General features: G+C 39.5%; 1 protein-coding gene across 1 annotated transcript; it reads right to left on the bottom strand.

Moving 5' to 3' along the window:
- Nucleotides 1-2,793: 2,793 nt before the first annotated feature.
- pdia3 (protein disulfide isomerase family A, member 3) lies at nucleotides 2,794-20,847 on the bottom strand. Its single transcript, XM_020526508.2, has 13 exons — nucleotides 20,316-20,847; nucleotides 14,829-14,907; nucleotides 13,416-13,533; nucleotides 11,901-12,008; nucleotides 10,897-11,026; nucleotides 8,507-8,623; nucleotides 6,955-7,080; nucleotides 6,308-6,490; nucleotides 5,633-5,741; nucleotides 4,676-4,804; nucleotides 4,478-4,557; nucleotides 4,335-4,392; nucleotides 2,794-3,179 (listed from the first exon to the last, which is right to left on the bottom strand). Exons 1-13 carry the CDS (start codon nucleotides 20,447-20,449, stop codon nucleotides 3,060-3,062), a joined length of 1,491 nt encoding a protein of 496 aa, XP_020382097.1. The 5' UTR covers nucleotides 20,450-20,847; the 3' UTR covers nucleotides 2,794-3,059.
- Between the last annotated feature and the right edge of the window lie 3,254 nt (nucleotides 20,848-24,101).

The following is a 24,101-nucleotide window of genomic DNA, read 5'->3' as shown; positions in this document are numbered from 1 at the left end:
TAAAAAAGAAATGGAGCCAAGTTCATTTCACTGTCGATTTTTCATTACAATTTCCAAATCCTACAAACTTCTAAAACCACTCTACTGAGCATTTTCTAATGTTTTTAATACTTTGGAAACATTCCAAGTGTTTCACACATCATTCCAACTGGGGTCCATTATTATTTATACACATTTACAACAAATATGACAGTCAAATGCCATCAGGGTGCACCCCAGTAGAGATTAGCTTCAATTTTTACATGGCGTACACAGCAAATCTCGTTTTAAAAGACATTCCTATATGTATACATCTCTCATTAGATTTAAAATAAATCCAAACAACTCTTTGGACCTTAATTGCTGCAAACTGTTCTTGCTGTCAACTTTCCAGGTTTATAGTTTGGCTGCATGTCCTAGGATTTTACAAAGTGTTTATTACAAATTGTCTCATGTCATCTGTAATTTTCAGCATAGGTCACATATATAACTCATATCCAAAAGCCAACATTTGAAGTGAATATTTTAAGTAACATTACATAAAATTACAGAATGTTGGTCTTCTTAAAGAAGAAAGTGGAATTAAACTAAACTAAATTAAATTAATTCTTCACTGTTTCTTACTAGATTTTTCATAGTTTCTTAAACGGAAGCCAATGCTGTGAACAATCAGATCACGGCAAGATGGGTAGACAGAACTCTGACGGCAAGTATCCAACTCAGTTTTCAGTGTTTGCCTAGTTGAAATAAAGGCTCATCCACCCAAGCCCAAAATTGCAAACAAACAGGCTGGCAAAAGAATCAACTATTCAAGGAGTGGTACACATGGGCATCATCGAATCTGTTCAGCCCATCAAGCTGGTTTTGCCACTGATATCATGGCTACATTTCTCCATTCAAAACGTTCCTTAATGAGAATCGTGAACATTTCAATTGATGTGGCATTCAGAGCTTTTATTTCAGAAACTGAGGGAATGAGGGGAGGGGTCAGGGACAAAGATGGGTCCAGGCTTTTACCATCTTTTGTACTAATTTTGACCCTCAAATGCCTTAGCTCCTCAGAAGAGGAAGATGTTTGCAAGTTTTGGTTTCAAACATCCCAATCTGATTTTCCCTCAATCATCTGCTTTTATAGCACCAATGAGATCATTTGGTCCACTTGTGCCAATTGGTCCCATTCAACTGCACCATCCTCATTTCCTTAATCAAAACTGCAAGCAACAAACCTTTCAGGCAGTGCATTCTGAATGAATCAGAAGTAGTTCTCATTACTTCCTATTACTTTTGCCAATTGTCTTAAAACTGTATCCAAATTACCAACCCTGACTGGAAATTTAACCTGGACATAAATACTGAACGCCTCTTAAATCTCCCCATAACCTCCTCTGCTTTCAATGAGAACAATGTTCATTTTTTTAAAAATCACCTAACTCCTCAATTTGAGAGATTGACCTTCACATCACTTCCTGGGGGAGGTACCCAGGTTAGACACAGTATTTTGAGGAGGTCCAATCAAACAGTGACTGACCAAGTGAAGTCTCAGGTTTCAACCTACCACAGACAATTTAAATAACCTGTAAGCACTTGCGGATGGGTGTTACAGTCTCTTGCTTCGTAACTCGAACACTTGGAACAACTCAAATTGCAACTGTGACCATCTAAGCCTGGTCATTGCCATAAATCTGCCCAAGAGCTGAATTCCTGACGGCACTAAAGCCATCTACGTTGTGTCAACTTAAGCCTTTCAATGGCTCAACCTTGGCAATAAGTACAACTGCTTCCTCAGCCATACAATTAAAGATAATTTGCTGCAACTTCCTTGTTAACAACTTGTCTTTACAATTTAATCATTCTGACACCCTATCTGCTTTAGCACTGCCATTTTATGGCAGTAAACCAGGTCTACGGGCCAAGTCTAACATGTCTTTACAGATTCTGGAACAGAAAGACAAGTATTCCTGCTATCAAGCTATGAGGTGGAGCCAAGCAAGAGCCAATGGACGAGTGTGGTCAATGCAACATTTGCAAACAAAATGTCAAGGACAATGTCACCATATGACCTTTAAGGATCTTGGAAGAAAAAAATCATTAGAGTTCACAAACACATTAATTCTCAGGGTTTCTGAATGATGTTTGAGTTTGAGTGTTACTTTTCTGTAGAAGACATTTAAGGTATTGCCAAATACTCTCAGCAGTAATAATTCAGAGTGGACTGACAATCTAGTCAACCTCATTGAAGGCAAGACAGACCACTCCAATTCAGAAGGTGAACAAAAGCATGAGCAATAAACACCATTTGAAAGATTTTAAAAGGAAAAAACACAGGGCATCAGGGAAATGTGACAGCCAAACTAATTTCAAAGCATTTACTCAAATTGGCTTTTGGTGGATAGCCAAAGGAAAGCCAAAGTGATATTGTCCTGGTCCAGGACATCTTCATTCTACTGGATCATTCCCAGGCTGCACAGAAGCATTTTAACAATGTGGGATTATGCTAGTATTTACTTTCCTGGAATGGTCAGCATGCGCAAGCATTCATCCTTCAGCTCGTTCAAGCAGAAGAAACTGTTAGAGAGTAGGATGTCTGTTTTTCATTCCTCACAAGAGAACATTTCACTCAAACACCTACCAGCTCTAGATAGGTTAAATTTTGTTATTATGGATTATGTTTACAAATTACAGTTTAATTTGAAGATTAAAATGAGCAGTTAGTCTGTATGAAACAATGAAAAAAACAACCCCAATAATGAAAGCAAATTGAAAATACCTGTTGAGCGCTTTAAATTTAGTGTGCAAACATTGCGGTGCATTCAGTTTGGTTTAAAGGGGTTTATTGTTCCAAAATGTACAAAAACATTCACCAGTACAAAATAAGACCAAAACAAAACCTGAATTTCTGCCCCTTTTGATTCAGTAACTTTGATAGTGCATCTTAAAATTGATACAGAAATGGGACCGGTATGGCAGACTGTGAACCCTCTTAGAAAGTGACTATTACCACCACCAAATCTCTAACCCAACCCTGGCTCCAATTAATCCTTGCATATCAAGATGTTAGCATTCAAGGTGTTTCCAGTAATTTACAGGTCTTCCTTGTCCCTCTTCTTCTTCTTTGATTTCTTTTCTTCCACTGCTACAGCCAGAGGATGTGTAGATTCTTTCTTCAAGTAATTCATGAAGTCACTAACTTCACGACCTCCCTGAATTAAGAATAATGATAAACATAATATCACGCATTAAGTCAATTTACATAAACTAGGAAATAAAAATAAAGTTTTGCTCATTACAGCATTAGAAGTTCAAAGCTTGGGGTTCAAGAAACTCTCCATTGTTTGCCAATCTACTGCCAATCATCTAACTGGTGCATTCTACATGGCAATGTCTATCAATTAAAGTTCACTTATCAACCAATCAGCATGTTCTGCACATACAGTACCAGAACGTTACTCCCATTACATTAGTATTCTTGCAAATGAGTGCAAGATGAAGAGTTTCAACAAAATGAATTTAACAAACAACTATCTGAAGACTAATATTTTAGATTTGCTATCATTTAGGGAGCATCTATCTGTAGTTTTTGGGTTTAGGCTGTTCCAGCTGACTATAACAGTTGGCTAACTGATTTTGCAGTATTACTTTTAATTACTTGCACATGCTTAGCCTTATTCAGAGTTACATAATGAAACATAACCTAAAATGAGGCATTGACATGATTTGACTTGCAGCTCCTTCAAAAGGAAATAGCCAGATATCACGTACAATTCATTCTCAGCCTTCAACATTTCAAACACAAAGTGAGAGCAGATAAATCCTGTTAATATACAATTTAAGTTGTATTATGCCTAATTTTGTGGACCTGATGGCTCATTGGAAAAAATACAGTCCTTGGATTTCAGCACCAGGCAGACAAGGCTTATTCATGGAAACAAAATGACTCAAGTGAAAGGGGCATACTTTTATATTCTTTGAAATAAGCAATCTTGTCTCAGCACTAAAAAGGACAAACAGCCAAGACTGATTTTGAAGAAATTGATTCTGAAGTTGAGGCGGCTTTTACTGCTGAGCAATACCAAGGCATCATGGCTGCTGAATCAATATTTTTGAGTAACACTTAATTACTAAAACCAGCTTTTCCTTAACAGTTATCTGGAAGGAGCAATTAAGATACTTGGAAGACAGGGACACTATTCAACCAATGGATGATAATCAATGACAATTCATGTACCAATAACAAAGTTAAACTCTCATTTAATCACCTTTACAACATTTTCTATAGAAACTGAAGATCAGTCACCATATTGTTACAAAAAGATTCAAAGTGGCAGCCGTTTAAAAGAGAAACAAAATGAACATACCTCATATCTCTTCGGGCTCTGCTTCTTACCCATTGGGGCAAAGTAAAGTGTGGGGAACCTAAATATTAAGAAGAAAAGAACTCAGAATTCCAAGCCAGGTATTTAGTTTAAGCCAATAAAATGTCCGATGTTTCCCCTCTTACCCTTGAACTTCATAAGGTGAAGGCACGTCATTGGCTGTAGCATCCATCTTGGCAATGACAATGTTAGAATCACCACTCAACTAGCAGTAAAAAAGAGAGAGAGAGAGAGAGAGACAACATAATGGAACAATTTATTTTAAAAAAAAACAACTGTTTTTACAATCAATTTCTATTTTCACAATCAGAATACAGTCTAACCTTTTCTCCAAGTTCCTTATACTTTGGCTCCAGACTCTTGCAGTGACCACACCATGGAGCATAAAATTCAATCAAGACATCCTTTGTTTCATCATTTACAATGTCATCAAAGTTCTCAGCTACCACAACCTGTAAAAATGAAGAAGTTTGCATTAACAGATGAGCTATTTCAGGTAAGAACAAGAAATTCTACCTAACTGACATTGGAAGAGCAAGTTGACAAGGCAAAATAAAAATGCTGGGCACAACTGTCAGCCATTGCAAAATATGAGAAACATTGCTCCATTTCAGGTCTGCAACTTATTTCCCTCCCCTTGCATGTACAAATGAATGGTTTTCCAGATCGAAGCTTTGGCCATTTTCAATAATGCAATTCAAACATTCAGTGCTGAACACTAAAAGATTAGCAGAATCTACTAGTTTCTCCACCATAAGAGATTATGCTAAGTGGCTTCCACGCGTTATACACTCTAAAGGAACTGGCCATTCTGCCTTATATTTGGGTCTACTGCAGATCAGAGATTGATTGCCATAATCAGTCAGCAACTAGCATCGTTCTATTGACTACCTGGTTTATGGAAGACACGTAGCTTTTTAAAAAAGTGATTAATGTTTACATTTACTCTAAAAAACATGCAAAATTATGCCAAAATAAATTTCTGGCAATTAAGTTCAAGAATCAACACATCTGAACAAAAATATCCATTAATGTAATGTGCATTACCCCATATTGTTAGACAAAATCACTACTGATGACATTTACAAATACTTAGAACCCAACATTTTTTATTTACCAATCCATCAAGTAGCCTACTTAGTGAATAAAGGGCAGATTGTACAGGTAGTTCAATGCAGCAGATTGTGATTATTCTCCAGTTAGACACAGTAATAAGTCACTGCAAGCTGGAGGCTCATGGAAAGAACTCGATGGCAAAGATCAATACCCAAGAGACTGACCTTCACAGGACCATCATTGCTCTCTGGAATTGGCTCAGATTTAAGATAACGTTTCAGTTTACCATCAAAGTAGTCCTCTAGAAAACGCTCCAGTGCTTTACCATCACGCCTGGCAAGGGAAAAAAAAAAATCAGGGTCTCAATAAAAAAACATTGAAAGTATGTTATAAAACTAAATGTTTCATTGCTTGGTTCAAAATAATTTAGGACAGAACACACGATGTGCCAACATATTAAGGCACCAGATTTCTGACAAGATAGCACAGAGTTCAGCTTGCATTTACGCAACTTTGAAAGTATCTGGTCAGGATAGCAATCTATAAGAACTTAAAAATGTATTTGTAGAAGTACACAGATTTAAAAAACATTTTAAATTGTCCCTGCAGCAATCCATTACAGAAACATTAGTTTTAAACACTGTTTTGTACCTGTTCTCTGTACTTTCAAGTGCAGAACCACATATAGCCCATGTTAGCATCACCTAAACAGTCTCAAAGTACACTTCCAAACAAACTGTATACTCATTTAATAGCATTCCAGCTTATGAACATATCTGGATATTGTAACAACCAGTTTGCTACAAGTGTAGCCATTTCTGATCACATTAATCCCAGTGACAAGGTCACTTGAACAGGTGAATGAGAGCCTCCGCCTTCCACCAACTCAAAATACTTACGAGAATTCTTCTTGCATCACATATTTTTCATCCTTCGCAGTTTTGATAGCAACCACAGGAATATCACCAGTGGCAGTGTCCAAGCCAAATTCTGACAGCTCGTGGCTGAAGGTTTTATAGTTGGCCACAGCAAAATGCAGCTTCTTACCATCATCCAGAAATTTCTGTGCAACTTTCATCACTCTGTACAATTAGAATAGACAGAACCAAATATTAAATCATAATTGTGGTACTGTTTTCAAAGAAAAAGATGTTAAAGTGTAAGGCAGATTGCATAGTTGTTTAAAAGAGATCTCCTGGACTGGCTCCCTCCCAAATATACTGTAGTTAAGAAAAAGTTTAGCAAAGACGTAACAGGTACTAACATTTTGTGCAGTACTTTTACACTATTTGCTACATTTTGATACACACTCTACCATTCAGTACTTCAAGAATGTCTTTTACATTTATTCAGTAGTGTTCCCAGCTAAGAAAGGAAAATATTAAAGTTTTCTTACTATTACGAAGGTGACAGTTTAATGCTGGTAAACCTTGAGATTGGGTGAAGTGATACAATCATAATCAAACATAACAGACCACCCAAGCACAGCAGAGAAATAGGAACACTGATTAAAAGCATTTGATTAGTTCCACTGTGTGGCCAGTACCTATTTCTCCAATAGTTAGAACCCTTTGGGTTTTTTTCATAATCCACATCATAGTAAGCCACCAGCAGATCCTTCCCTTTTAATTGGTCTTTATTATCTTCAGTCATATGGGGACAGATGCCGAAGCTGCATTGAAACAGAAATATCATGATAAAAACTGACATCTCTGAACAGGCGGATTAGAAAATATATTATAATCAACTCTCTAATGGTTTTGTGGTGCAGTGGTCATGTGCCTGTTTTTGAGTCAAGGGTCCAGAGTTCAAATCCCACCTACTCCAGGGTGGTGTAATACCATCTCTTAACAGGCTGTTTATGAAATACATAATGAATTGATCCTGCTGTTTCTTTCCTCTTGGTTCCACAAACAAAGATCTTTCTTCTCTTCTTTTGCTCTGAATGCTGAGACAGAGACACACGGAGCGCGCACATAGCAGGATGTGGAGTGCCTTAATTCTCTCACCACTCCATTTTGATTTAATCCCCTCACTCTCTCCCTACCCTTCCCTCCCCTTTGGTGTTATTGCACTGCTCTTAATGAGCAGTGTGTGTAATCTGGTAATTAATTGGATTAAGGTGATTTGGTGGTGTTGATTAAAGGGTGAAAAGTCACATGGGTAATTTGGTGGTGGAAAAATCTATTCAGTTGTGCATGAAAGCACTTTCAGAAAACTTTAAAGCACACCTTTAGACCTCTTGTGGCAGTGCTCTTGGCTCTGAAACAGGAGAAACTGGTTCAAGCCCTGGAGGTGTATAACATCCCTGAACAGGCTGATTTGACATTCAATTGCATAACCTCTGATGAGCACCCCCCAATGGATGGAGGAGCTACTAATGACCGGAAGATTGACTGGGCCAGCCACACAACGTGCTGTGACAATATGAATTCTGGATCAAGTAACTCGCCTCCACTTCTACAAACTGTCTGCTATCTAGAATTCACGGATGAAAGGGAATGCTCTCCAAAACCTGGAGTGCACTTCCAGTAACACTTGAAGGTCAACACTTGAAGGAGAAAGAAGTTCATTTGATTGGCACCAAGATTCAACAGAAAACATTTACACCATCCACAGGACCTTCAAACCACTATCATCTAAAAAGAAGGGCGGGTGTGTGGAAACAAACATGCAAGCTGCCCTTCAGCAAACCACCCTTCAGCAAACCAACCATTCTGACTTCAAACTAACTCACTGCTCCTTACTGTCACTGGGTCAGAAATCCTGGAATACCCTCCCAGATAGCACCATGTGCGCACATATGCCACTTAGACCACCAATGAGGTCAATGTACGGTCAAATACCTGGTCTTGTTAGTGATGCCCACATCCCACAAACCAAAAACCTCTACAAGACATGAATAATGCAGTCTCCTAGCAAAATTATAAAATGTGTGTTTTTCACCAGTTGCCTCATGCAAAATAAATTTAAATACTTTCTCCCTTCCCTCCTCTGGAACTAACTTCAAAAAGCATTGCAAAGCAACAATCCATATTCAAACTGAAACAATGAAAACTCACGCTAGTTACAAAACTTGTCACAGAACCTGGACTTACATGTTGTCCAAGACAAATTTTTTGATTTTTGCATTTGTGAACTTGTCTTCTGTGTACAGCACACTGCTACTTTCAAACTTGTTTGCCAGCCGTGGAGGTCTGAACAGAATAACTCCCCTATGAAAAGGTAAAAGCAGATATAATTATTGTAGTAGCAATAAGGCAAGAGGGTCAATATTAATCTCGGGTACATGGAAATTTAGACATGTATTCCTCCTTCTAAAAAGAGTGGCAGCTCCCACTACCTACTCCCCAACAGAAATTTATATAAATCCATTTTGAAATGTTCCTGAATCAACATTTACTGCATTAATACTAGAATCTGCATTGATCATGGATTTTACTTGCTGTTCACTGGCTAGAATATGCAGATGCATCACTTGACATTGCTCACCAGGTGCTAGAAGAATTCTGAACATATTTATCATTGTAGAACTATTAACAGGGTCAGCAACTAACTAATAGGTCTTAAGCTGTCAAGAAATAGGAACCAGCACTCTTCGTTAAAGTGGACATATTTCAGGCACTTAATTACTGAGTATTTACGATTCCATCCTGGGAAGAAGCAATTGTTCTTATCCAATTTCAAGTAGTATGCACCAAACAAGTGGATTTTTATACTGGAAAATGATTACATAGGCTACAAATGATTAATACTAATATTGAAGACTCTGCAAAATGAAGAGAGAGGGCAGATCAGAGTGTTTAAACAATCATCCCTAGATCAAATGGAATTATATGCATCAGAGCCTGAAACTGCAGGTTAGGATCCAGCCCCAACACAAGACAGTTTATTGTGCAGCATTTTAATTATGTAGCTAGTGAAACCAAACCAATCACAGCACAAATGGGATTTGGGCAATACTTGGAAGAGAATTATTAAAAGGATGTAGGACATGAGTGGGAAAATCAGCTAAGAGTAGAAAACCTCAATACAGCAATGGCATTCATTTAGACTCAAATACTTCCAAGGTCAAATTCACCAGTTAGGAACTTCCAAGTACATCAACTTTGCTTTCCAAAACAATGCTGCCACTAACTCTACTGCCTCTCTCACTAATGCTGCGCACAAAGCTATAGAGTGAAACATTTGGGAAAGTAGTTCTTTGCCTACACGGCTAATAGGACCAGCAACAAGCTTTGCAGTTTTTATTGAACTTGGATTTAAATTACATCACAAGCACTGGCCAAATTCTGGCAGTTCTTCAAATCTTTCCTTGACAGACCCTGAAAACTGAATTAATGCTGACTGACTTCATTTCATAAAATGCATACGTGTCCTGGGCGCAGTTCATATACACCCCTAGAACTTTAAAAGTTCCTCCCGAAGACAAAGCCTTGAAATTAAGCAGCGCATTTCTCAGTGTTCAAGTATTTTAATGCAGGTTATGAAATTCTCTTGCATGCTCTTTTTAGAAAAAAAGAGAAACCCATTGATTAACATGCCTACACGAACAGGTGGTGGTTTGCCAGTTCAGTGAAGTTTTGGCAAAGATCTGTAGCTCAGGTTATGGGTGAGGTTGTTGGCTTGTTCTCATTCAGACGTTTCATCATCATGCTAGGTGACATCATCAGTACAGCGTCCGACGAAGTGACATCATCCTACTTTGCTTGGAGTTTATATTGTCTGGCCCGTTATAGTGAATAGTGTCATTTCCGATTTCGATCTGTATGGGTTTGTATATGGGATCCAATTCTACATGTTTGTTGACTGCATTACAGGTGCAGAAGCATGCCTCTAGTAATTCCCGTGCATGTCTATGTTTGGCTTGGGCTACTATGGTTACCTTGTCCCAGTTAAACTGATGGTCTTCGTTGTCTGAGCGTACCGTTATTAAGGAGAGTTCGTTGTGCCGTTTTGTGCTAGTTGATGTCCATGTATTCTGACGGCTAGTTTCCTTCCTGTCTGTCCAATGTAATGTTTGTGGCAGTCATTGCATAGTATACCACTGATGTCACTAACTAGTGACAAAACATCTGAACAAGAACAAGCCAGCTCAGCCAGCAAGTCAACAACATCAGTGCACTTTTTTAGCACGGTCCCAAGTATTCAATTGGTTTGTAGTTGCAGATAAAGAATTATGTATTACTTAATTCATTGGTCTAGATATCAAGTGATTACGTTGAATTGCAGACTTTTCACAAATAAACAGAATTGAAATTTAAAATCAAAAAAATAGGTTTTGAAAAAGGGGACACTTTTGGAAGTGGCCTTGAAAAATCAATAGAAGATTACAACTGAAGACGTTTTAGAGCAAAAGATTGTCAGTATAAAATTTTAAAAAGTGGATTTTTTTTTCAATTGCACAACATTAAAGCATTTATATTGACTACAAAGCAGTAGTCATTTGGTTAACTCTGGATAGTTCCCGTTACAATGTAGTACATACTTGCTTTTGATGTCATATTTCTCCAGTAATTCCTCTGTATTAGTGTGCGCAAAACGGTAGTTCTCCCTCATTGCACTTGCTGCCTTTGCGAAATCAGCCTGAGCTGAGCTAGCAGAGTCTTCGAAGAAACCTGTACAACAGGCACACAAATTGATTTGAGCATTAAACATTTTGGCAAATCAGCAAATTTATAGTTGTAACTGAAATCTTCAGTAAAACTGTGCATGAAAAGCAAGGAGTTGAAGGTCAGAAATACTTTTTAAAAAATGCCTGTTCAGCAAGCAAAAGTAAACTGTAAAAAAATCTGATTCTATCCCTTTAATTTAGAACAATACTAAAAAGGAATACAACGGTGGCATAGCAACTTAAAATAAAATTAAAGAAGGCTTTTATTATTAAGTAGCGAGTGTGGAAAAAAGTTCAGTTCCTTTGTAGAAGAATCAAGGAATTAATCATACCCAGAATGATTAATTAAATAATAATGAACAGATCAGATGGTACCTCAAACAAGTATTAAGCAGGTCATCTCTGGAATGAATGCATAATTTGGCACAGATTGGAGTACTAAGGAAGTTTCTATGTTAGCTGCGACAAACAGGACAAGCACAAACCTAAAGATTTACTGAACTGGCTCAATAACAGTACTGGATTGTCAAGTTCTTCCAGCTCTACCTTCCACCTTCCTGGAAGGTATTGCAAAATTGACGTGGTACACTTAAATTGCTCTCCTTTCCAATGTCAGATGCAGCTACAAGGTGAAGAATTCCTAGTTCTCATTGTTTACCTCCTTCATATATAAACTTGTACAAATATCAAGCAGACATGTCCAGTTTGCTCTGACAGTAGTAAATAAATTATTTAAAGTTTAATGTAACAATGCAATCCCTTAAATCCTATTCTTAAATATTGCTGTAGCAACAGATTTATATTTCTCCACAAGTAACTTGGTCACGCTCACCTAAAAACAAACATGTCTCACTCAAGTTTTACTGAAAGCTACTCACCAACAACAGAAGCATCAGCATCATTAATGAAGCTCTCCAAATCTTCAGCAGTTTTAATTTCTATGGAGCTTGGTCCCGCCTGTTTCTTCAATTGGCTGACAATCCCATCTGCACAGAAATAACAAATAGATTAGCAACTGTTGAGCTAAAGACACCCTTATAATCAAGTTAGTTTTAGCCCTGACTGGTGACAAGTAAAATCTACATAACCAGAGTCTGGTACACAGGTACACAATCCCTACCCTATTTATTATTCAAATAACTGGCAAGATATTTTCAAAGGGTGTTCAGAAGCTAAAGTCAGGCACGCAGAATTTCAGGGATAACGGTGGGTATTGCAGGGCTGGAACAGGGCTAGTACAGAGATGAAATACAACTAAATTTTAAAATTTTACAGGCAACATTACCAGGATGACTATGTTATGGTACAATGCCATGACAGGTGGGTCTGTAAACCAGATTCTCTGGCTCAAAGAGGACATTATCACTTTACCACAGGATGCTTCAATTTTCTTCTTCTTTTTAATCAAAGAGTCCATCTTCAGGGGATGTGGGACTTGACACCAGAGCTTGCGACCCAGACACAGGGTTACTACCACTTCACTACAACACCCTTTAAATTTGGTTCCATTGAAATATGCTGATAAAAGTTCAGCTTGGGGTCAAATGTGAGACCAAAGTTTTCAATATTTTGACTTGATATTGTGACTGAGACAGGAGATTGGACCACAGGTACGAATGCAGAGTTTGTGGTAGGGCCAAAGCGATGATTTCAGTCATCCAAAGTGCTTACTGCTACTTATCTGGCTTCCAATTTTGGACCAGGTTTGTGACAAAGCGGTGGCGAATATGAAAAGGTGGTAGACGAGCCGTATGAAAATTGGTCCTATGGTTTTAGAATGAAGTGGTGGATGTGGGTACAATTACAATGTTTAAAAGACACTTGGATAAGTACATGAAGAGGGAAAAGGTTTGGAGGGATATGGGTCAGGAGCAGACAGGTGGGACTAGTTTAGTTTGGGATTATGTTCAGCATGGACTGGTGAGACAGAAGGGTCTGTTTCCATGCTGTATAACTATGATAGCAAGGCACAGGATGACAAAAGGATGGAGTCATGCGTAGATGGATTTTTGGCAGACACCACATGTAACAATTTTAGGGTGGGTCGGATATGCTCAGGCTGCTTTGAAGACAAATGGTTTCACCAAGTGCAATAACTGAGGGAGGCTTGTGAGGATAGAACTGCATTGAAGGCTACCGAAGCTAGCAAATTATTTTGTGGACACGAGATTAAGCAAGCAAGGAGGTGAATACACAAAGTTTACATGTTACCCTTGATGCTACGTACAAAAACCAACTCAAACTTAAGGAGCCACTTGATGAGGAAATCTGAATTGCACTAGGAACTCAAATCAGTAAGATTTAGATGGTGATCTGAACCACCCGAGTGGTGCAATTAGCTGCTCACTGTAAAATTATTGCTGCAAATGGAAAATAATTGTGCCAACTCTTACCTGCTGTTCTAGGACCATCGTAAGAGCCAGACTCTTCACCATCACGGAATATCTTCAAAGTTGGGTAACCACTGACTCCATACTTGGTGCACGTATTTGTATTTGCAGTGCAGTCAACCTGATTGAGAGGTTAATACAATATCAGACCAGTACTGCAGCTGAAGTCGACTTAGAAAATACAAGCTTTACACAGCTCACTTTTTCTCAGTTGTTACAATGAAATGGCAAAAACAAAAAGCAAGGAGGCAAAATTTCAATGATTTTCAATAGGATATTTACAATTTTTCATTTTTGTCTGTATAATTTTGAACACATTTAACACTAGGCCTATGCTATTTCTAGCTTTATAGGTATTAACATATAAAAATAATTCAACCTAGTAACTTAGACATTTGCTTTAATTAGATGATTGTATCTTTGTCTTGTTTCACCGTTTGTCAAATTGAATTAATCTAAGCTTGCATATATTCTAATTCCACTGTCCTAATAATCCAGGATTAATCAAAAGGTAAAAATTGTTTGAGCATACAACTAAACTCCAACCCAACCATATCCGAGAAACCTCAACCTAACTATGCAAGCCATTGCAAGACTGGCTACAGATGAGACTTCTCAGCACACACACAATTAGGGAACAAATTAAGAGTTTGGTATTCAAAATGAACCCAAGTTCCAAGCAAAGTTGCGTAGTATTTTGATTTGATTCATTCACAGGGCGTGAGCATTGCTAGCTAACTGTCTATTCCTAATTGTCCTCGAGGTGGTGGTAGGGAGCTGCCTTCTTGAATGCTCATCATTCAAGCTTCCAAGGTCAAAAATACTACTCAGTCATTGAAGTAATCCTGTTTGAGCACAATTACAATCTCTTCCTGACTTTAAATGGCCTTACATTTCCCTATCCTCCTGCCAAAATGCAGTCTACTTTTGCTAAAGATTGCAAAGGGTTGAGCGAGTCAAGTTGTCACTATGTGGTTTGAAATTAATTTTCTGCTGGGTGTGCCAAAAGTACTCCCAACTTTCATTTCCAATTATGTTCGAATTCAGTCATATACCAACACTAGGTGAATGCAACCCTTGATATCTCAGCATTTTACAGCATTGCATAGCATAGCTAATAATTACAATTTCATTCATGGTTATAGCATTCAATAAACTTTAGATAAATTAGCATACATCGCTCTGGTTACACAAGCAAAAAAAACACAGAACCTAAAGGAAATTCATGTGTAATTACTATTTAATTTGATTACCAATACAAAATTGTATAACAGTGAAGAAAATAAGCTTTGGTAAAATACTTGCAGCTATATAGGAGACTTCTGGTTTATTACATTTTGATTTAAAGTTGGCAACCGTTAAAACATACTGAGTTGCTATTAGACATCCCATGCAGATATGCTCTCAGTAATTTACCTTCGCTAGAGGAACTTTTCCTTTCAACCTAGTAGCAGCAGCTTCATATTCTGGGGCCAGCCGCTTGCAGTGGCCACACCTGCATATAGTGAACAGTGATTAGAGAACATGATATGTACAAGCAGATCATACAGATATTGCACTCATTTAGGCTGGGATGGAAGGCTCCACAACTGAGGGTTTTGAAAAGGTAAACAACAACAGATGGTTTCCAAGGATCTATAAATTGGTAGCGTACTAATTTATAAGAAGCATTGGTAAGGTGAGTTATAAAAGGAACTTTACTATAGGAAGTGGCTGAATTTGAAATTTTATATCACACTTGAGAGAATTCATTTTAAATACAATTGGCAATTCAACAACTGCTTAAAAGTGTGACAGTACAGAGAGTAAGGAATCAGCACAGGCTTATATAATAAACGTATTGTGGATGCGGGACATCTGAAATAAAAACAAAATATGCTGGTCTGGCAGTATCTGTAGAGACAGAAAGATAGCTAACATTGGAGTTTCAAGTCTGATATTACTGTTTTTTCAGATCTTTATCAGCACAGGCTTGATGGACTGACTTACTGTCCATATTACACCATTGTCCAGCAGTCCTCCCCAAGCCTTTTCTAACCGGTGACCCTATTTCAAGGTTTGAAAAGTGGCACAATCCAAGTGAAGAAGAGAGTTTGGGAAAGGGGGACTCCTATTGGAGTATGGTTACAATTATTATACCTTACAAGTCCCTTGGCAGGCATTATTGCCTCAGAGCATTCAATCCCAAATTATTAGCCCATGACCCCAACCGGGGTCCCTACTCCCATTTCAGGAAGCCTTGTACTACAGATTCTAGTTTCTAGTGTTATAAGCAAATTGCAATCAGTCTGTCCTGCAGCCTGTTAAAAAAAAATTAAGAGCAATTAGACTTGAAATTATTTAATAGGAGGAGTTCTACCTCTACCTCCTCTACTCCCCTCCCCCACTCACATTGGCTCAGTTAGTTACAGGACGTTGCCACAACCAATTTCAGTGATGCATAAAATCCCATGGCTGCACATTTGTGGTTTTTTTTTTTTTTTTTAAGGTTAACATTTAATAGAGCTGTCTCTCATAACAGCTATAGGTTAACAAAATATGTACATTCTAAAAGGTAGGTCAGAAGAAAATTTAGCTCTTACGTGTAAGGTTATGCTATCATGGCCAAATCATTTTAAATACAATATTAACCCCCAAGGAAATCAAATCCATCCAAAGTTGAAACATTAACTTTCAATATGGCTCACAATTAATGCCAACTGGAGTTGGAACGAGTCTTTCAGCCATACTCATAACACATCATTAATAAAATGATATACAAAGTTGCTTCAACGCCTTTAGCTTTTATTAGATTCCTATGATTTAAAAACCAATACCTTTTACAACATTTGTTCTATTTCTTTCGGCTTCCAGAAACTGTCCTATTAGGAAGCAGTCAAACTTGACCTCAGACAATGATGTAACAAACCTGAACTCATACCTAACAGGAAAGTAACTCTATACAACTCTCTACTGTTTACAATCGCTGGCGATGCTATGATTAATGAGAATCAAATATCTTAGACTAGCAATCCACTCTGAGAAGCCCATTTTAAAAAAAAGGCCATGGATAGATCCTTGGGGGTATACCAAAGGCAATGGTACTGGAAGCCAATGGGAATGATTCTCTAGCTACGAACAGACAGCTGAAAACAGAACCAAGTGAGTGTAGCCACTCCGAACAGGATGACAGAAGTACAGAAACACCAGCAGACAATGGCCTGGTCAAAAATGACAATCATTTGCAAGACAGGTCAAGGAGGGCCAGGGAAGTACATTTTTCGTATAAAAATTGCAAGTGACACTCCAAGAGCTTTGTACTGCTCAAGGAAAATGGATTATAGACTGTTTCAAACATGGTGCTCTGGGAAAGATGGATAGATATCTACAGGCAATAATGCACTCAAGAACTTAAGGGAAAGGAGCATGGAGATGGGATGGCAGTTTGCAATGATAGTTGGGTCAGGGGACTTTTTTGACAAGATGGATGCTAATAGCAGAATTAGAGGAAGGACAGATACCTAAAGACAGTGAACTGTTTACACCATCGGCCAACATGGGAGCAGGGAGAGCAAAGTTAGGTGGTCAACAGATTAATGGGAACAGGTTTGAGGGATAAGAAGCTAGGTCACATGAACAAGATAAACAGAGGAGAGAAACTAGAAAAAAAGTGTTCAGTTCAAGGCTCAGGAACAGAAGTCATTAAAGGATGGACAAGTAGATTGCAGAAGTAGCTGATCTGATGGTGTCTACCTTCCTCAAGTACTACCATTTATTTCTGCTATTAACTCTCAACAAGGGGAAAATTGTAAAGAGGAGATTTCTAAATATCAATATTTTACTACGTTTTGTTGAATTCAAGCACCCAGCATCCTGCAGAGGCAGCAGTATTAATCATAGGCAGCTAGCTCCCAGATTACTACAAATCCTGTGAATCACCCAACTCTGATTGCATGTGATAGGAATTTGCCAGCTCTCATTCAGTTCAAAATGTAGATGGCCTATTTGAATCCATAACTCTCATGCATCAGCATTATACAGGAGACTAAGGAAAGGGGAGGACACTGATGTGACAGAATATTTTCAATCTTGTCGAGGATGACTCTTCCTTGTGCTCCTGTTCATGGTGTCAAACTGGGAGCAATAATTTGCTGGACTGAAAACCAAACTTACACTTAACAGTTAGGTCAAGTGCAATTCATATTACTAATAAGCCACAGTTTTTTGCAAATTAAAGTTATGCCTAGATCTCCAGGGTGTTGGTTTCTTGCCAGAAACTTGGTTGTATGCCATTCTTTGAGGATGTACTGACGAGGAACAGAATTTATTTCCAAACTGCGCTGCCAGTGTAACAGGAGCTCCATCATAAATCACGTGCAATGAGAAATCTGCCAATATACTTTGGATTAGCAGCAGAAAGAGTATTGTAAAAAAAATCCATCACTGACAGACTTCTGAAACATATAATGTGTTAATAACTACTGCCAAGTTCAGTATTCAAACATGCCCACTTCTGGCATCCAGTATTAACACAAATTGCAAGACAGAAATAAACCATGTTAGTAATTCATCCATACCATAAAATGACATCTTTGGCACTGGTATCAAGTAGCATTTCACAATTAAGGTTCACACCCCCATGTTACTGGATGAGAACTGTTTGTTTAGTAACTTAACAAATCATGACGCAAGATTTTAAAATCAATGACTGTTGCACATGTAATAAATAACCAAATAGTCATCACAAAATAAAATGCAAAACTTGAGTTGTGTGCAGTAACTTTAATCAAAAGTCAGAATATGCAAGAAAGGGAGTGAAACTTCCAGTCTCACAAGTTAGGGATTCTACAATTTAAATTATAAAATATGTTTTGGTCATCTGATGTTATACTATCAGCAATCATTAGGCCAAGCAGAAGGTTCTGTTAAACTGTGCTCCAAAACTCCCACATAATACTAGGCTGACCCTTTAGTCAAGCTGCATGGTCATATTCTTTTCCTCACATGATTTCGCAAATGAGACAGGAATAAGAACCTACAGTATGTAAACAACAACTGCTCAAATTCTCGTCAGATTGGAAAAAAAAAGAGCTTGGCAGGAGGCATGTTTGCTGTTTTAAAATTGATCAGATAACGTTCCATGACAGTTATAGTACTCGAGTAGATAAGAGACAACCAGTACTAGGGTAGGATGTGCGTCAAGGAAATTAAAATGCATCTGAAAGCATGCTCAGAGAGAGGGAGAAAGTGAAAGCATAGAATATTGATTAATTCAAAAGAAAAAAGATAAATCATTCATACTGTATTCAAAAATTGTCTGAAAAATGACAGCCATGACTCTATTGTTGTTGCATACTTGGTAGTCCAGGTAACTTTGTACTTAGGTTTCTGAAGTTTACCTACACTGAGTTTCGCTACTTCACGTTTATAATCCAGAGATTAAATCGCAATCTTGGTGATTTTTATTTATATGATGGTCAACATGACAAAATGAATAAGCTAGGTTATAGCAAGGTTTTCACAATTTCTGTAAAATATCCATTTCCATTAACTGGACAACGAAGTGATTTTTGTATAACCAAACTTTGATCACTTAAAATGGAGTTTGGAGATTGGTTAGAAAGTCACTTGATTTGGCTCAGCTGGTCTGGCAGCACCTGTAAAGAAGAAAAAAGTCAGCTAACATTTCAGGTCCGGACCCAAAACGTTAACTGATTTTTTTCTTCACAGGTGCTACCAGACCTGCTGAGCTTTTCCATCAACTTCTGTTTTTGTTCCTGATTTACAGCATCTGCAGTTCTTTGGGTTTTTAATCACTAGATTTGGGTTGGGCTCATACTTTTCCCATTTACAATGAATAAAAAAAAAGCGCAACACAAGAGCATGTTCACACAATTCACTTGGAACAATCATTATTACTGGGTGAAAACTTCAGATTTTCCTCACAAATAGCTAACAAAACAAGGGACAAGCAATTCTGCACCAGATCCACTGGCTAGCAATGCGATAAGCAACGACTGTACTTCTGTTATTCAAATGGATGCAAGCCAGACAGTGGACCAAATGGACTGGAGTCAAAACTCTTCAGGAGACAAGTGAAAATAAATCTAAACTTAGTTGCTAGGACCAAGAGAGTTATGCTAACCACTTGCCAATTACCACAGCACAATAACCACAACAGACAGTAACCCATTCTAGATTCTCAGCAGCCCAGTGACACGGCGAAGAAAGAGGACGTAAGATTTCATGTTATTCAACGCCTTGTGTATTAGGTGGTGTTCAACGTCCTGTAGCCCTTTCCCCCGTTGTCAGGGGCTCAGTCCCCTACCACGCGGCTTGGGGGCGGGGCATTAACCAACCAATCAACGATACACACCCTGCCCCCGGGATCCAATCAGCCAGAGCCACGGGCGCGCGTGCCCATGGTTTCCGGTCCGAGCCGCTGCGGCTGATGGCCGCTGCGGCACGACGGGAATTGTAGTCCCGGGGACCGTCGCCACCCGCCCGCCAGAGACGCGGGGGAACTACAAATCCCAGAAAGACGCGCACGCGCCGGAACTATCCTTCGAAAATGGTGGGGGTGGGGTAACACTACCCGCCCCCGTAAATGTAGCAGGATTCACCGGCAAAGCGAATCCCAGCCCCCCACTTCCCACCTCCCACCTCGAACTCGCTAGAGGGCGGGTCGCGACCCCTCGCTGCAGTCTGGGGGGCGATTGAAGTGAACGGGGCAAAGACTTGGGGGGGGGGGGGGGGGATAAGGCCTACAAGTCCGCAGCGGCTGAACCTTCCGACGAGGGGACTCTCTTTTTCCACCAATTCACGCCCCGCGCCGTCGGCACAAAACAGAATAAAAATAAGAGCGGGGATGGTAGTCGGACGGGGCCTCGGTTTCCCGAGGACAGCGGCAACCCGAACCCTCACCAGGGGGCGAAGAACTCCACCAGGATCAGCTCGTGGTCCCCGATCCGATCCTCGAAATCGTCGTCGGTCAGCTCGAGGACATCGCTGGCCAGGCCCGCGCCGATAGTGCACGCGAGGAGCAGGAGGCGAATCATAGCGAGCGAGGATGGGAGGTGAGAGTCTGTGTGTACGAGAGCGAGTAAGAGCCTGAGCTGATGGCCTCCTGTCCGGCCTCTGGTCGGCAGACACGAACAAAACTGAAGGAGCCGGAGCCCCGGCGGAAAACAACCCCGCCCCCTTCGCTGGAGTGTGGCGCCTCCCCATTGGCCGGCGGCCGCCTTACGTGACGGCGACCCGCCAATGACACCAGCCGCGGCGCTGACCTGGACCAATCAGCAGCGGCGCCCGGGGAGTCTGCGCAGTGCGGTGTTAGTGGAGTTGGGTGTTGTGGTAGTGCTCTGTCATTGCAACTTGTGCAATGCTGCAACTGATGTTCATCAATGATGTGGACACTGAGTGCTCTGGAACTTTTATTTGAATAAAATGCACTGTGATTCCAAATTCTGGAACTCCCTTTTGTAACATAAACGAATAGGAGCATTTGACCCTTTCAGCCTGCTCCACCATCCAATATGATCATTGGCTGAGCATCCCATTCAGTGCCCTGTTGGTACTGAGCAGAGACAAAATTACGGTTGAGGCTGCGATGAGATTGATTTCTGAAGAAGGGTCTAGGCCCGAAACGTCAGCCTTCCTGCTCCTCTGATGCTGCTTGGCCTGCTGTGTTCATCCAACTCTACACCTTATCTATGGCCATATTGAATGGCAGAGCAGCTTCAAGGGGCTGAATTGTCTACTCCTGCTCCACTTCTTCTGTGCTGACTTCCTCCCCACATGCTTTGATCTCCAAGAACTATAGCTAACTCCCACCTTCTTAAAAACAATCTACAATTTGGCCTCAGTTTGCTTTTTGTTGTAGAGAATTCCACAGGCAAACATCATTGTGGGTCTAACTACAGCACAAGAACTGCAGTGGTTTGAAAAATCAGCTCACCACCACCTTTCTCAAGAGGAACTAGGGATAGATAATTAATGCTAGCCCGACCACATCCACTGAGTGAATGAGAACTTTTTTTTCAAATGTACTCATTGCTGTAATGCACGAAACATAGCACCTAATTTGTAGTCAATAGACTCCCACATTCCTTCAATGATTCCTTTTTAAATAAAGATTTGCATCTATATCCATCATGATGGCCCAAAGGACCTCTTTCTGTGCTGTAAGACTGACTAGTTGATAAAAGTAGATCTTCAATTTCGTATCATTCAACATTATTTCCTAATCAAGACTACTTTAAAATATTTTAGATGCTACTACACTCATTATTATGTTTCGTGTCTTCTTTCTGCAATCTCTCACTCACAGGGCTAGTAGTTATTCTAACTCTGTTACAGCTTGCCAAGGTTCATGAACTACTTGTGCATCATGTCCACTCAACGGCTCACACCTACTTCGTCCTCCCAAACTACTAACCCTTCATACCTTCTGTACTTCCTACTCACTCACTGGGGACGTCTCTGCTGCTTATGCATAACCACTAACTGCTCTTGCATCTGCTTCTAACATACTCAATCACCCCTTTGTCTCTCTGGAGGAAAAGCTGGCCCATCCATGGACTAACGTCTTAACAGCGCCCCAACTGACCTATCCGTAATTGCTGGACTTCATCCAATACACCTGCAGGACTGATTTGTGGACAACTCTTTGTACTGTAATCAGATGCGCCTCTTGACTTGTTGTAGTAATACACTCCGACTGACTGCAATCCCCCTCCACTTCACCAAGGACTCGCCCCCTTTGGCTTTCACACAGTGCCATTTGCTTGAAACACACACACTCAGGGAAAGGCAATGATGACTGTTAAACGCTCAAAATAATATTCTCGGGACCTGGGTTCTAATGCTGCCACAGCAGATGGTGGAGTTTGAATTCAATAAAAAAAATCAATAATTAAGAATCTACTAATGACATGAAACCATTGGGGAGGCAATGGTCAAGTGATATTATCGCTGGACTGTTAATCTGGGGACCTGGGTTCAAATCCTGCCATGACAGTTGGTGGAATTTCAATTCAATGAAAATAAATCTGGAACTGAAAGTCTAATTATGTCGATTGTTGGAAAACCTCATCTGATCCACTCATGCCCTTTAGGTAAGGTCTGGTTGACTCTGGGCAATTTGAGATGGGTAGTAAAGGTTAGCTTAGTCAGCGATGCCCACACTGAATGAATAAAAGAAGAAGTTTGTTAAATAAGATGCTGCAGTGCTGATCTTGGTGTACCATGCAAGGCACCATGCAGTGACATATTCTCCGCCAGTATGAATGATAGATTGACTGTGCTCCCAATCATTACAAGCTTCATGTGTCTTCCTCGGTGCTAGAAAAGCAAGCTAACCAGAGAGGCTGCCTGTCTGTAACTCAGTGCTAAAGTCAATGCAAAAGAGATCTAAAAGTCACTAGATGCAAGTGGTGATATCAGTGCAAAATCACACAGATACATGAGTTTTTGGCCATCCAACTCTCTGGCTCTTTTAAGATTTTCCTTTAAACCTACCACTAGTTTCATGTGCCAATATCCCCTTATGTGGCATGTCATATCTCACTGGGGTAGCTTGCTGGAAATCAAGCCCTGCTTTCCCTGGAGTTGTCACAAAAGTTAAAGTTTAATTGCATATAAAATCCCCAGTTTATCTGTTGAATAAAGCTAGGCAAACAGAAATCATGAACCAGGATTCTATACTGAACAAGGACTATTACTTATTGCAAAGAAATAGTTTCTAATCACTGGTAAACATGCACAAACTATCAACATATAGCTGTACCAGCTAAAACGTTGACCAGTTGAAAAAAACCCGATGCGCACTTACAGTCAAACAAAAGGAAAATTGGTGTTGTGGGTGGAGGGAAATAAAACTGGGAATGCAGTTCAATAGCCCCTGTCCACAGGATTCTCTGAGATTTTCTGTTCTTCAATCTCTTTTCTCCAGGTTCTCTCTACTTCTTTGCAGGAAGTACAGGCAATTGTTGCATTTACTGTGAAGTTTCTTAGTTACTTGTTAAAGGTTACAGCTTACAGCAACCAGTGGGGAAAACAAAATGGCTTTCCTCAGGCTTTAGTTATCTTCCAGGAGACAAAGTTGTCTGAAGGCTTCTGCCAGTGTCATTGACACCCACAAGTTATTTAGTTACCCAGGAGCCAAGTAGGTAATTGTTGTCAGGCTCATGGCTTTTGGTATTCTTTACAGTTCAAAACTCCACAAACCAATCAGTAACCCTGTTGCAGTCGAATCTCATTTTGTACACGTTCCCTGGTGCCAGCACGTCTATAGGCAGCATCCCAGTGCTTGAAGAAAGCGATACTGTCAACTCAACTTGCAATGAATTTCAGTAACTTCCTTTTAAAAAAATAGCAATTACTTCTATGGTTTTAAAACTGTTCTTTTCCCAGTTCAGTCCACCATTAAATAATACAGAAAATTAAAAAGATACTATCTTTACAGGCATGGTAGCCTATTTTGTTTCATAATACACCTTTAAAGTGCTGTGGGATATTTCACTACTTTAAAGGTGTTGTACAAATTCAAGTTGCAGTTGTTGCTTTATTGGTATTAGAAAAATTAAATAACATTGTCACCTTCTTTTACATCTCTTATCCTCACGTTTTACAACAAAAGCTAGTATTAAAAGTGGGCACTGATTCATTTCTCTCATGCATTTACTTCTTTATCATCTACCATTGGAAAAG

The sequence above is a fragment of the Rhincodon typus genome, chromosome 33 (genome assembly GCF_021869965.1).
Source record: "Rhincodon typus isolate 14 chromosome 33, sRhiTyp1.1, whole genome shotgun sequence".
Lineage (NCBI taxonomy): Eukaryota > Metazoa > Chordata > Chondrichthyes > Orectolobiformes > Rhincodontidae > Rhincodon > Rhincodon typus.
This window is presented reverse-complemented; position numbering and strand designations above follow the sequence as displayed.